Raw genomic sequence first — 12,059 nt, 5'->3', positions numbered from 1 at the left:
CAAACAGCTTATGTGTTCTTTCAGACATTTGTATTTAGTATTTCTTAGCAGTTGGTGAATATTGTGACACCAGTCTTGGGTAGAGGCTTGTATTGACTATCCCGTGTTTTTATTCAGTTTCCATAATTAGGACTTCCGCTATTATTTAAATTCGTTGTTTTATATTGTTGCCATAAATTGTTAAAAAGGGGAAATTATATTTCTTTTTTAGCGAAAAGTAATTAAGTTTGGCTTGCCTAGCTTCTACGAGTAGGCGCCATACGACTCCCGAGGGTGAGAAATCCGGGTCGTGACAATAATGTCGAGCAACAGAGACATAAAATAGTTCAAAACTTAATTGAGATCCAAATCTTATAAAACTATTTTAATAGCTTGAACCATAAAGTAGCACCAAACCAAAGCAATAGAGACACTGACGATACACAACACCTAAACCTGAAAAGTTGAATGTCGAAATATTCAAATTTGATACAGATTTAATACATCTACAACAACGTTAAAACTAAAAATAAATTTTTATATAGCTAATTACATAGTATACAACTTATTTATAACGTATCTATAACTTTCATACATCATTTTTACCTAGTTAAAAATAACTACAACATCATACGACTTAAATATAAATTTTATATTAATAATAGACAAATATGTCTTTTGTATGTATATTGTGTATGATTTGTATATATTTTCTATATGGTGTATTCTTCTTCTCTGAAATTTCTGATCAAAACCTCCTTTCTTAATACTAATTTGATACATATCAATAACTTTATGTAAAAGAAAGTATTTATAACTTAAACGCATATTTCATACATTATACAAACATTTTTCAAGTTTCATACAATATCCAAATTAAAAAAATATAATTACCATAGAATACAACTTAAATACAATTTACATACAATTATAATACACTTCATCTTCGAGTTTCAATCTAAAAATTCATCCAAAATAACTATAATCTCACCAAACACCCTCAAAATTGAGATATAAATTCCGTAAAATTATTTCCGTTCATTTGCAACAAAATGCAATCAAAATGAATAATATTTAAAAAATCAAATTCAAAATCAAAATTTTGAAGCTTTTGATTGCTTTCAATGGTTGACGGGGCCAGGACAACGACTGGTTCGATAGTGATAAAAGACGACATCAAATCTCTTATATTATTCTCTGAACAAAAACAGAAAAATTAAAGGAGATGAGAAAAGAGAAGAGAATTATAGAGATCCAAAGAAGAAGATGTCGGATAGAGAAAAAAGAACACGGAGAGAGAGAGAGAGGGGAGAGAGATCTATGAAATTTAATTTCCACATTAAAAGTGTACAATCAAGGATACTAATTTAAAATTTATTTGTATATAACTGATAAACTATATATCAACTTATAATTAAGTTAAAATTAAACAATAAAAGTAAATAAATTTCTAATATAGTACATATATATAAAAATCTCTAAAAAGTGCCCACCATTTTTAAATGGGGAAGCATATACGTTTCAATGAAGGAGGAAAATAAATTCTAATGAACTCCTTCCTTGAATTAATACTCATCGGACCAATTCCTTTGCCTATTCTTGGCACAAGACTCTAGTCCAAGAAATACTTTTGTAAAGAAACACATATAGAATTGAAAATAAAATAATACATATTTGACTTCCATCATAAATAAAAATATGTAGGTGCTTTTTTTTTTTTTTTGAACTCGGATATTGTTATTTTTTTATTATTTGTTTTTTTTTGTCTATGGCAGAATAGTCCAATAATTTTTTTTTCCTTCTAGTTGAGTTAGTGGACAATGCGCAAACATTAATTCGGATCGTATCGAAATAAAAAAACAAACAAAGAAAAAAAGAGGACAGATGACCAATTAAAAGTTTATACCATAAAGTTGTCAAAGCGTCATTCAGATCAGAATCATACTCTGACAAATCTCACTATTGTTTTTTCTCCTTTTAGAAGAACAACATTTAAAAAAAAAAAAGATACTCCAAGTTCCGATGAATGAGCAAAATAATTTGTACCCAAGACTCCTGTCCAACTTTTTTCCCTTCTAAAAACATGTACAACTAGAGAAAACAAAATAGAAAAAGAATCATTTGGTTTAGAGACAAGTTATACAATGATAATTAATGTAAGGGTCGTAGTGAATAAATTAAAAATAGTACTCCATCTGTTTCAATTTATATGAATTTATTTAATTAAGTACGAAATTTAATAAAAGAACTTAAACACACATATATTTTATGAAACTATAAATTATTGCATATAAATATATTGTGTCTAAATATAAAAATAAATTATTCTTTTGATATAAATTAAAAAAAAATAAGTTCACATAAAACTAACGGACGTCCCTAAAGTTGTCAAAGCGTCATTTAGATCAGAATCGTACTGACAAATCACACCATTGTTTTCTCCTTCAGAGAAACAAAAAAAATTAAAAAGTTTTTAACTTTAATGAATTAATCCCTTAGAAATTTAAATTCGAAAGTTACACAGTGGTGTTGGCACGTGCCGGCCTGCCACAGTGAATAAAGCGGGAAAAGGTGGAATCTAGATCCCCAACGACCAAATCTTCCCCGTCAAAACCGGGAACTTCTCCAAGAAAACTATGATCAACGGCTATAAATATTCCTTTAGATCCAACCGTTGAATATTAAAATCAACGCCTGACGTTAAATCCAAGTGCCTCCACAATCTCCCATAAAAACCGGTCCACTCTCATCTCTCCTTGTTCATCTCTGTCTCTCAAATTATATAAGTTGTACTTCTCTCTCAAAAAAAATATTTAAAAAAACTGCTTTAATCTGCGTAGTTAACTAGCTTCTTATCCTGCGCCTCCTCTGGCCTGAGAAATGAAGCCGAAGGGGATAGTAAAGAGTTTGATGAAAAGATTCAACGGCTGAGATTTTACGATACTCAAAAATGGACAGTCAGAAAAGCCAGGGGAAGCTAACGAGGACTCAGTCTTCACTTCTACGGTCATCTCCAACTATCCGTTCGTCAATCCACAGCCTTAACTCCATCAACGAACTTGGAGTTGACCATGAACCGGACCTTGAAGAGCAGAAGCCGCATAAACCCGGTTCAATACCGGTTCGACCGGCTCCGTCTAGGATAGCTCCTATTCTTGCGATTTTAGCGGTTTCTACTTACACCCTTTTCGTTTTCTTTAACAGGGATGATATACCAACTTCAGAGAATCTGTTGTTAGCTTTAATTTTCGTAGCGGTTCTTCTTTTTTTAGCTGGCAAGAAAAAACAGTCAATTCACCAAGGTTACATTTTTTTCAAACACTTAAGTGAAGAATACGGGAAAAAACTCGGGTTATCAGGAAACCAGTCGAAACCGGTCAAGTGGTTCATTGGGGAAACAAACAAAGAAGGGAACTTTGAGAAAGTGAACCGGGAAGGAGTTGAGGTATACAGCAATGGTGATTTCTATGAGGGTGAGTATCACAAAGGGAAGTGCAATGGTAGTGGAGTTTACAACTATTTTGTGCATGGAAGGTATGAGGGTGATTGGGTTGATGGGAAATATGATGGTTATGGGATAGAGAGTTGGGCTAGGGGTAGTAAATATAGAGGGCAATATAGGCAAGGATTGAGACATGGCTATGGTGTTTACAAATTCTATACAGGAGATACTTATGCTGGTGAATGGTGTAATGGTCAAAGTCATGGTATTGGGTCTCAGTCTTGCTCTGATGGTAGCTGTTACGTTGGTCAATTTAAACGTGCTGTCAAACATGGCCTCGGTTGTTACCATTTCAGGTAAAACAAGTTCAATTTTTGTGTTGTGATGCTGTAATTCTTGGATGCTTTTTTGATTCATGCTTACTATTTTGGGACTGTTGATTGTTGTTTGTTAGTGATGGATTAGGAGAGACAGCTGTGTAGGACAATGAATTCAAAACTAATAACCAATGTTATTGTATTTTGAGTGGGAATAACAAATTACGTGATAAATCAACTTGGACAGCTCAGCTACAGTGTTTTTCTTGTTTTGGCTATGTAATTTTCTGTCATGTTGCCTAATGAGAGCATACCAATTCTTGCACCCAACTTTAAAATGTGTGTTTTATGAGGCACATACAACACAACCTGTTGATTGAGAGGAAACTTCATGGAAGAAGCTGAATTTTTTTCCTCTGTGCTAAAAATGCCACATCCTGTTTCATGATGTTGTCTTCTTATCTTCTTTATTGAGATCAACTTGTGGAATTCAATAGCTTCGGGTCAAATCATGTATAAATGTTAAAAAATTTCCGCTAAATAAGTACTAACTTAATAATTTAGATTTGAACACAGTAAATGAAGTGACTTGTGGTAGAAACCCATAAAATTCAAATTTTGGATCTTTTTTGAATTAGATCATTGAGCTGACGAATCTTGTGGCTGTTTTCGTAGGAATGGGGATCGGTATGCAGGGGAATATTTTGGAGACAAGATTCATGGTTTTGGTGTATATCACTTTGCAAATGGACATTGCTATGAAGGGTCATGGCATGAAGGGCGCAAGCAAGGCTACGGAATGTACACATTTAGAAATGGTGACACAAGATGTGGGGAATGGGATTCAGGCAATTTGAAAACTCCTTTACCCCCACTTACTCATGCTGTCCTTCGAGCTGTTCAGGTAAAAAAATTACTTTATTTTGCTCATTTAATACATGGTACTGCTCAATCTTTATGAATTGTCAATTTCTGATGCTTAATGTGGGTTTTGCAGGCTGCTAGAAAGGCAGCAGAGAATGCAATTAAATTAAGGAGGGTGGATGAACAAGTGAACAAAGCAGTGATGGCTGCAAACAGAGCTGCCACTGCTGCTAGAGTTGCTGCTATCAAAGCAGTACAAAATCAGATGGATGGAAAATTTTGTGACACTAACTATTATTGAAAGTTTCTCTTTTTATTTTGTTTTACAACATGTAACAAGTTTGGTAAATGTAAATTTACTACGCCAAAGTATAAAATATTATTTTCTAGGCCACCCCGGCAAGCAAAATGCAAGCCGGTGGTTGAGTGTAATATTACTACTCTGAGGTTTACTTAACCACAACTGTAACTTGTATATATGCCCCTTCATCAAATGTAAATCAGCGAAAATGAAGGTTTTTTCTCCTTTAGTTTCAACCTTTTTATTTCACTTTCTGTGTTTTCTACCAAAATGATGGAGGATTAATTCACCTATAATAGCTAAATGCTACTACTGTGACAGTTACCTTTTTTTTTTTAAAAAGAAAAAATCCTCGATGAGATAAGATAACACTCATATTTAGTGAAGAATTATGTATACAGCCTAACAGCATCTTCTACGTAACAGCCATTCACTACAAAAGTCAAGTCTTTTCCGAAACCAATTTTTATGTGATGTTATAATATATGTCCTATATAACAGTACTTCACTATAAAAGCAAAAACATATTGGTACAAACGAGGCTGTAACAGAGAGATTTGGCTGTAAATTCGATCAAAGACTAGTTGGTCATATAATATATGCTCGCATCAAAAGCATAAACTAAAAAAGTGTTCTTTTTCTTCTAGGAGTTATTATTGTATTCCATATGTTATCGATTAAAATTTTGGTTTTATTGATGTATTTTTTATTTCTTAATTAAGAATTCTCACTATAAATGCTTCTTATTCTAATAATAGTAATTTATTATTTTTGCCATTTTACGTAAAATATGCGATAACACTAAATTTAAACTATGAAACTATTTAGGGTCTATTAAAGAAGGTTAATAATGTGGGGCGGTAGGAGCCTCGTGCTAAGCCATTATAGATGTTCTTTCGTGGGTGAAAATAAACCAAGAAACCTTCATTATTGTGCTTGGACCCAAGTATAGTACACCTTGCTTGCCTCGTACGACATCATCATATATCACTCACAAGTTACATTAACATCAAAAAAAAAAAAAATCATGTTATATTCTGAACTTAATAACTCGACTAATTTGAATTCGTATTAGTGTAAATTTTTTTAAAGGTGATACGTTTTCTACCAGAATTTTTTTGTTCTTAGGTTAAATCATTATTTCTGGTTAACAGTAAAATTAAAGAATCATATTCTTCTACCACATCCCTTAGAGATAAAACATCTTTGTTTTTTTTTTTTCTCAAACAATTATCTAATCATAGTACTTGCGTGGATTAGGATTTGTTACCTCTGTTGTATTACTCTTTGGTTTTGGTTTTAGATTTTGAGGTGAACAGCCGGATGGGTGGTGTTATAATTTTGTTACATAACGCAAGGTTTGACTTATACGGTCAAGAAGTAAAAGTTAATCGAAAATCAGATGAAAATTTACCAAATAATGAGATTTAGGAAACAAACTTAGAACCTACCCTCTGTTTTCTATATAAAATACTTATCACTTTGATGCATGTGCATTGAGGGTGTGTTTGGTACGAAGGAAAACATTTTCCGGAAAATATTTTTCAATTTTTTCATGTTTGGTTGACTTAAATGTTTTGGAAAATATTTTTCTTATCAACTCATTTCCTCCAATGGGGAAAAATATTTTCCTTATTAAGAGAAGGAAAAACATTTTCCAGAACTCCTTCTCAACATTCCCCACACTCACCAATCCACCCACCCCACTTTCTCCAAAAGAGGCTTTTCTTTAAATTTCAGTTTTTCTGCTACCACCCACCCTACTACCCCATCCACCCCACCCTTCACCCCAACCCTCCCCTCTCCCGACAAAAAAGTAATCTTTTAGTTTTTTTTTTTGCTAATTTACTAAATTTCTTGTTTTTTCGTTTTCTGCACCATCCCAACCCCCCCCCCCCCCGGACTAAAAAAAAATTTTTTACCTTTTATTTGTAATTTCAAATTTCTGCTTTTTTCATTTTTCTGGCCCCCCCTGCCCCCCTCCCCGCACCCCCCGAAAAAAAATATTTTTTAGATATATTTTCCAGTTTTAGTTTTTTTTTATCGGTTTAAAGGTTCAAAATTTTACAAGTACCAAAGTAATGAGTTCGGAGGTTTATGTGTTTGGAAGTTTACGGGTTTAGAAATTATAAAGTTTACGGTTTCGAAATTCCGCGGTTTCAAAAGTTTAGCGGTTCGAAAGTTTATGAAATTTGTGGATTAGGAAAGTTGTTGGTTTGAAAGTTTATGACTTCATGTTTATCGAAATTATTTATGAATATTCTTGAGAAGTCATTTTTCTTAATTTGCATACCATACACCAAAAAATAAATAAGATTACTACTTGTTTTCCAAAAAAAATATTTTCCACGAAAAATATTTTCCGTTATACCAAACACACCTGAGTCTCAATAAGTTCAATTTTTTACACTTGTTACTCAGCGTTTTTGTTTTATAAAAGGACCACGGAATCCTTTAGCTGGATAAGCTGACAGGTAATATATTCAATTAAAAATAGTACCACCATTTAGGTAGTACGTAATAATTAAAAGTATAATAATAATAAAAACAAGGGGCATGGTGGTGGTACATGGAAAATTCTCCTCCAAAAGCTCCACATTAGGATGATGTGCGAACTAACATGTACATAAAATTTTAAAGAATTTCTTCAATGTTTTCTATAGTTAATAATACATCAAGAGACACACATATACACATATTCTTTTTTTATTTGTCACTCGTTGTCTGATATCACGATTAATTCAAATTCACGTCGCATAGGTCCATTAAAAGAGAAAACATTTCTTATAAGGATTTTTATTTATTTTTAGGAGTTAAGACTTGAACCTGTAACATTTGATTATAGGTGTAGAATTTCTGTTCATCCCACCACAATTCACACATACATTCGATATATATAAATATATATATTTCATTAAGTAGTACATTACTGAGATAATATATATATATATATATATATATATATATATATATATATATATATATATATATATATATATATATATATATATATATATAGTAGAGCGAAGATGGTTTAATTTCTTGGTGATCGAATTCCCATGACTATGTCACACATATGTTAGACATGGTAACGTGAGAAGACATGAAGTATCTTCTCACCATAAAATTTTGCTTGCTTCTTTATACAAACATTGCACATTTTCCTAAAAGCAGATTCCAATCTACTGCATCATCTTTTCTATGTATTAAACTCTACTTCTAGTTTCTTTACTCTTTTTTTTTTTTTTTTTTTTTTGCCTTGTAGATATTTGTTAATTTAATTTGAGTATTTTGCACAATCACATATTTGTTTTGCAAAAAAGTAACTAATATTGATTTCGAGACCTTATGAAAAACATTAGAAGAGACAAGTTATTCTGTTGCCTATCGCCGAGATTTGGGGTCAATAGAGATTTCTCGCCATTGGACTTTGATCAGACAATTTGTATGACCTTTTAAAATCTGAAAATTTTCGGATGAATGGGCGGAGCTAGGGGTGTAGGGTTTCACCTGAATAATTTTGTTGAAAAAATATACTATATATAATGTTAAAATTATTTTTGATTTGTATATAGTAGATATTAAATGCTCTTTAATACAACCTAAAAATTTATTGTCTGTTTACTTTTTTATATTCTAAATGTTTTGATAGAAGTCATGACTTCGTCACTGAAGCTGCAGTCAAACATATAGTTACCACATATACCTGTTTCAAAAGCACGGTATTTACCATTTTATTCATTTTCCGCAATTAAGTGTGCTAACAGCTAACATGAATTGTTGTTTCACGTCTTACTCACTGCAGGAAAAAGATTACAGTGTATTTTTAATTAATATAGGAATGAGCATTTCCAATAATACTTTATAAGTATTTTAAAAGTGAAATTCTTTTTTCCTATCCATTTCCTAATACAGGAAAAAGGAAAAGACCCTTTCTTTTGGGACTGTAAACACAAAAACCTATAAAAAGGTAATTTCACAAAAATAGATGTTATCTGTTGAACTAGAAAAGTAGAGATATGCTATCTATTTCTAGTGAGATAATAGTATGTGGGGTTTTCTATCTTTTTCATACAAACACATGCTAGGGTAATGGAGGGCGGTTTTCTTTAGTGAATTTTTATACATGGTTGATCGACAATCTCTGTTACATCTATTTTCTGATATTAAAAAGGGATGAACTATATTTTCAAGTCCTACTCAATCGAGCAAAGATCTTATTCTATATATTTTACAAATAACCCCCACCCCCAAACTTTTCCTTCCACACTTTTCACCCCATATGCATCTCATCAAGACAACTTTTATAATTTGGAAACTTATCAAGTTCTATGAATTGACAAAATATGTTGCAAAAACAACCCTCGTCAACAAAACATATGGTACAGTTGTTCATCACCATCAATATTCATTTTATATGTCCTAATTTAATTACAACAACAACAACAAACCCAGTATGTTCCCATCAGGTGGGGTCTGGGGAGGGTAGTCTGTACGCAGACCTTGCCCTTACCTAACAGGTAGAGAGGATGTTTCCAATAGACCCTCGGCTCAGGAAGGGTAATAAGAAAAAGAGGAAAGCAAGAAAGGAAGAAAGAGGGAAGATAAAAGAAAAAGGGAGAGACAAAGATTAAGCAGTACCAAATAATAACAATAGAGAATACAATACCTGAGGTGAACAAAACCACATAACGTAATAAAAATCTAAGAAGGGACATGTGTGCTACTAAGACTACCGGTGAGCAACTAAAAACTACCCACTAACCTTTTACCTTAATCCTCGACCTCCACACCCTCCTATCAAGGGTCATGTCCTCAGTAAGCTGAATCAGCGCCATGTCCTATCTAATCACCTCTCCCCAGTACTTCTTAGGCCTACCTCGAACTCTTCTCAAACTCGCCATGGCCAACATCTCACACCTCCTAACATGAGCATCAATGCTTTTTCTCTTAACAAGTTCGAACCATCTCAACCTCGACTCCCGCATCTTGTCCTCCACGGAGACTACTACCACTCTGTCTCGGATAACTTCATTCTTGATCTTGTCTCTCCTGGTACACCCACACATCCAACGCAACATACTCATCTCTGCTACTTTCATCTTCTGCACGTGGAGTTCTTGACTTGCCAACACTCAGCCCCACACAGCATAGTCGGTCGAACCACCACTCTATAAAACTTCCCCTTAAGTCTTGGCAGCACATTCTTGTCACATAAAACACCGGAAGCGAGCCTCCACTTCATCCAACCTACTCCGATGCGATGTGCGACATCTTCGTCAATCTCCCCGTTACTTTGGATAATAGACCCAAGATACTTAAAACTCGCTCTCTTGGGGATAACTTGAGCATCAAGATTTACCTCTACGTTTGCTTCATGGTCCATCACAGAATTTGCACTCCAAGTATTCTGTTTTGTTTCTACTCAATTTGAAACCTTTAGACTCCAAGGTCTGTCTCCAAACCTCCAACCTCGCGTTATCTCTGCTTCGCGTCTCGTCAATAAACACTATATCATCGATAAATAGCATGCACCAAGGCACCTCCCCTTAGATGTGTCGCGACAGTACATCCATCGCTAAGGCAAATAAAAATGGGCTAAGAGCCGACCCCTGGTGCAACCCCATCACCACAGGAAAATGCTTCGAGTCACCACCCACAGTCCTCACCAGAGTCTTAGCATCGTCATACATATCCTTAATCACCCTAATGTACGCTACCGGAATGCCGCTAGCCTCCAAACATCTCCACAGGACCTCCCTCGGGACTTTATCGTACGCTTTCTCACGGTCAATAAACACCATATGCAAGTCCCTTTTCCTCTCCCTGTACTGCTCCACTAATCTCCTTACCAGATGAATTGCTTCCATAGTCGAACGCCCCGACATGAATCCAAAGTGATTCTCAGAAATAGACACGCACCCCCTCACCCTGGCCACCACCACCCTCTCCCAAATCTTCATAGTGTGACTCAAAAACTTGATACCCCTATAATTACAATTTTGAATATCACCCTTGTTCTTGTAAAGCGAAACCATCGTACTCCACTTCCATTATTCGGGCATCTTCTTCGTCTTAAAAATAACATTAAACAGCCCAGTGAGCCACTCCAAAACTGCTCGCCCCGTGCTATTCTAGAATTCCACTGGGATTTCGTCTGGCCCCGTCGCTCTACCCCTACACATCTTACGCATCGCCCCTTCAACCTCCTCTACCGTAATACGCCTACAGTACCCAAAATCCCGCCGACTCTCAGAGTGCTCTAACTCACCTAGCACAATGCGTCTATCACCCTCCTCGTTCAACAGTTTATGGAAGTATGTCTGCCATCTTCTCCTAATAAGTGCCTCGTCCATCAATACTTTTCCATCCTCTTCCTTGATGCACTTAACTTGGTCTAAGTCACGGGCCTTCCTCTCCCTCATCTTAGCCAACCGGTACAACTTCTTGTCCCCGCCTTTGTCCCCGAGCTCCTCGTACAAACGAGCAAATGCCGCATTTTAGCCGTCGTAACTACTAACTTTGCCTCTTTCTTTGCCTTTCTGTAACACTCCCGATAAGTCCTTTTTTCCTCCTCGTTCATACTCTCCACTAGCTTCAAATAAGCAGTTTTCTTAGTTTCCACTTTACCTTGGACCTCTCTATTCCATCACCAGTCCCCTCTATGACCCCCAAGAGAGCCCTTCGTGACCCCTAAGGACCTCTGTAGCAGCTACCCTAATGCAATTCGCAGTCATGAACCACATACTAGACGCGTCCCCCTACTTATCCAGGCCCCGATAGCCAACAACTTCTCCCCTAACTCCTGAGCCTTGTCCTTGGTCAAGTTACCCCACTTGATCTTAGGTTGCCTACACACCGCCTTCTTCCTCCTACTCTTCTTGATCTCCAGGTCCATAACTAGGAGCCTATGTAGGGTCGTGAGGTGCTCACTTGGGATGACCTTGCATTCAGTGCACAAACCTTTATCGCATTTCCTACAAAGAAGATAATCAATCTGAGTCATGCCCATTGAATTCCGCAAAGTGACCAGGTGCTCTTCCCTCTTCGAAAAACTCGAGTTAGCTATGACCAAATCAAAAGCTCTAGCGAAATTCAATAGTGAATTACCTCCCTCATTCCTATCCCCAAAACCGAACCCGCCATGCACATCATC

At 35.3% G+C, this 12,059-nt stretch overlaps 1 protein-coding gene across 1 annotated transcript; it reads left to right on the top strand.

Annotated features, from left to right (window-relative positions):
- The first annotated feature begins 2,460 nt into the window (after window positions 1–2,460).
- Window positions 2,461–5,134, top strand: LOC109210325. Its single transcript, XM_019373724.1, has 3 exons — window positions 2,461–3,777; window positions 4,414–4,642; window positions 4,736–5,134. Exons 1-3 carry the CDS (start codon window positions 2,930–2,932, stop codon window positions 4,901–4,903), a joined length of 1,245 nt encoding a protein of 414 aa, XP_019229269.1. The 5' UTR covers window positions 2,461–2,929; the 3' UTR covers window positions 4,904–5,134.
- Window positions 5,135–12,059: the final 6,925 nt, after the last annotated feature.

Source organism: Nicotiana attenuata, unplaced genomic scaffold (genome assembly GCF_001879085.1).
Source record: "Nicotiana attenuata strain UT unplaced genomic scaffold, NIATTr2, whole genome shotgun sequence".
NCBI lineage: Eukaryota > Viridiplantae > Streptophyta > Magnoliopsida > Solanales > Solanaceae > Nicotiana > Nicotiana attenuata.
This window is presented reverse-complemented; position numbering and strand designations above follow the sequence as displayed.

Bases quoted from the DNA above. Each gene is read 5' to 3' on its own strand.
- LOC109210325 (XM_019373724.1), top strand. From the start codon at position 2,930: ATGGACAGTCAGAAAAGCCAGGGGAAGCTAACGAGGACTCAGTCTTCA. The intron at 3,778-4,413 runs GTAAAACAAGTT...CTGTTTTCGTAG, and splicing joins CTCGGTTGTTACCATTTCAG to GAATGGGGATCGGTATGCAG. The intron at 4,643-4,735 runs GTAAAAAAATTA...TGGGTTTTGCAG, and splicing joins CTGTCCTTCGAGCTGTTCAG to GCTGCTAGAAAGGCAGCAGA.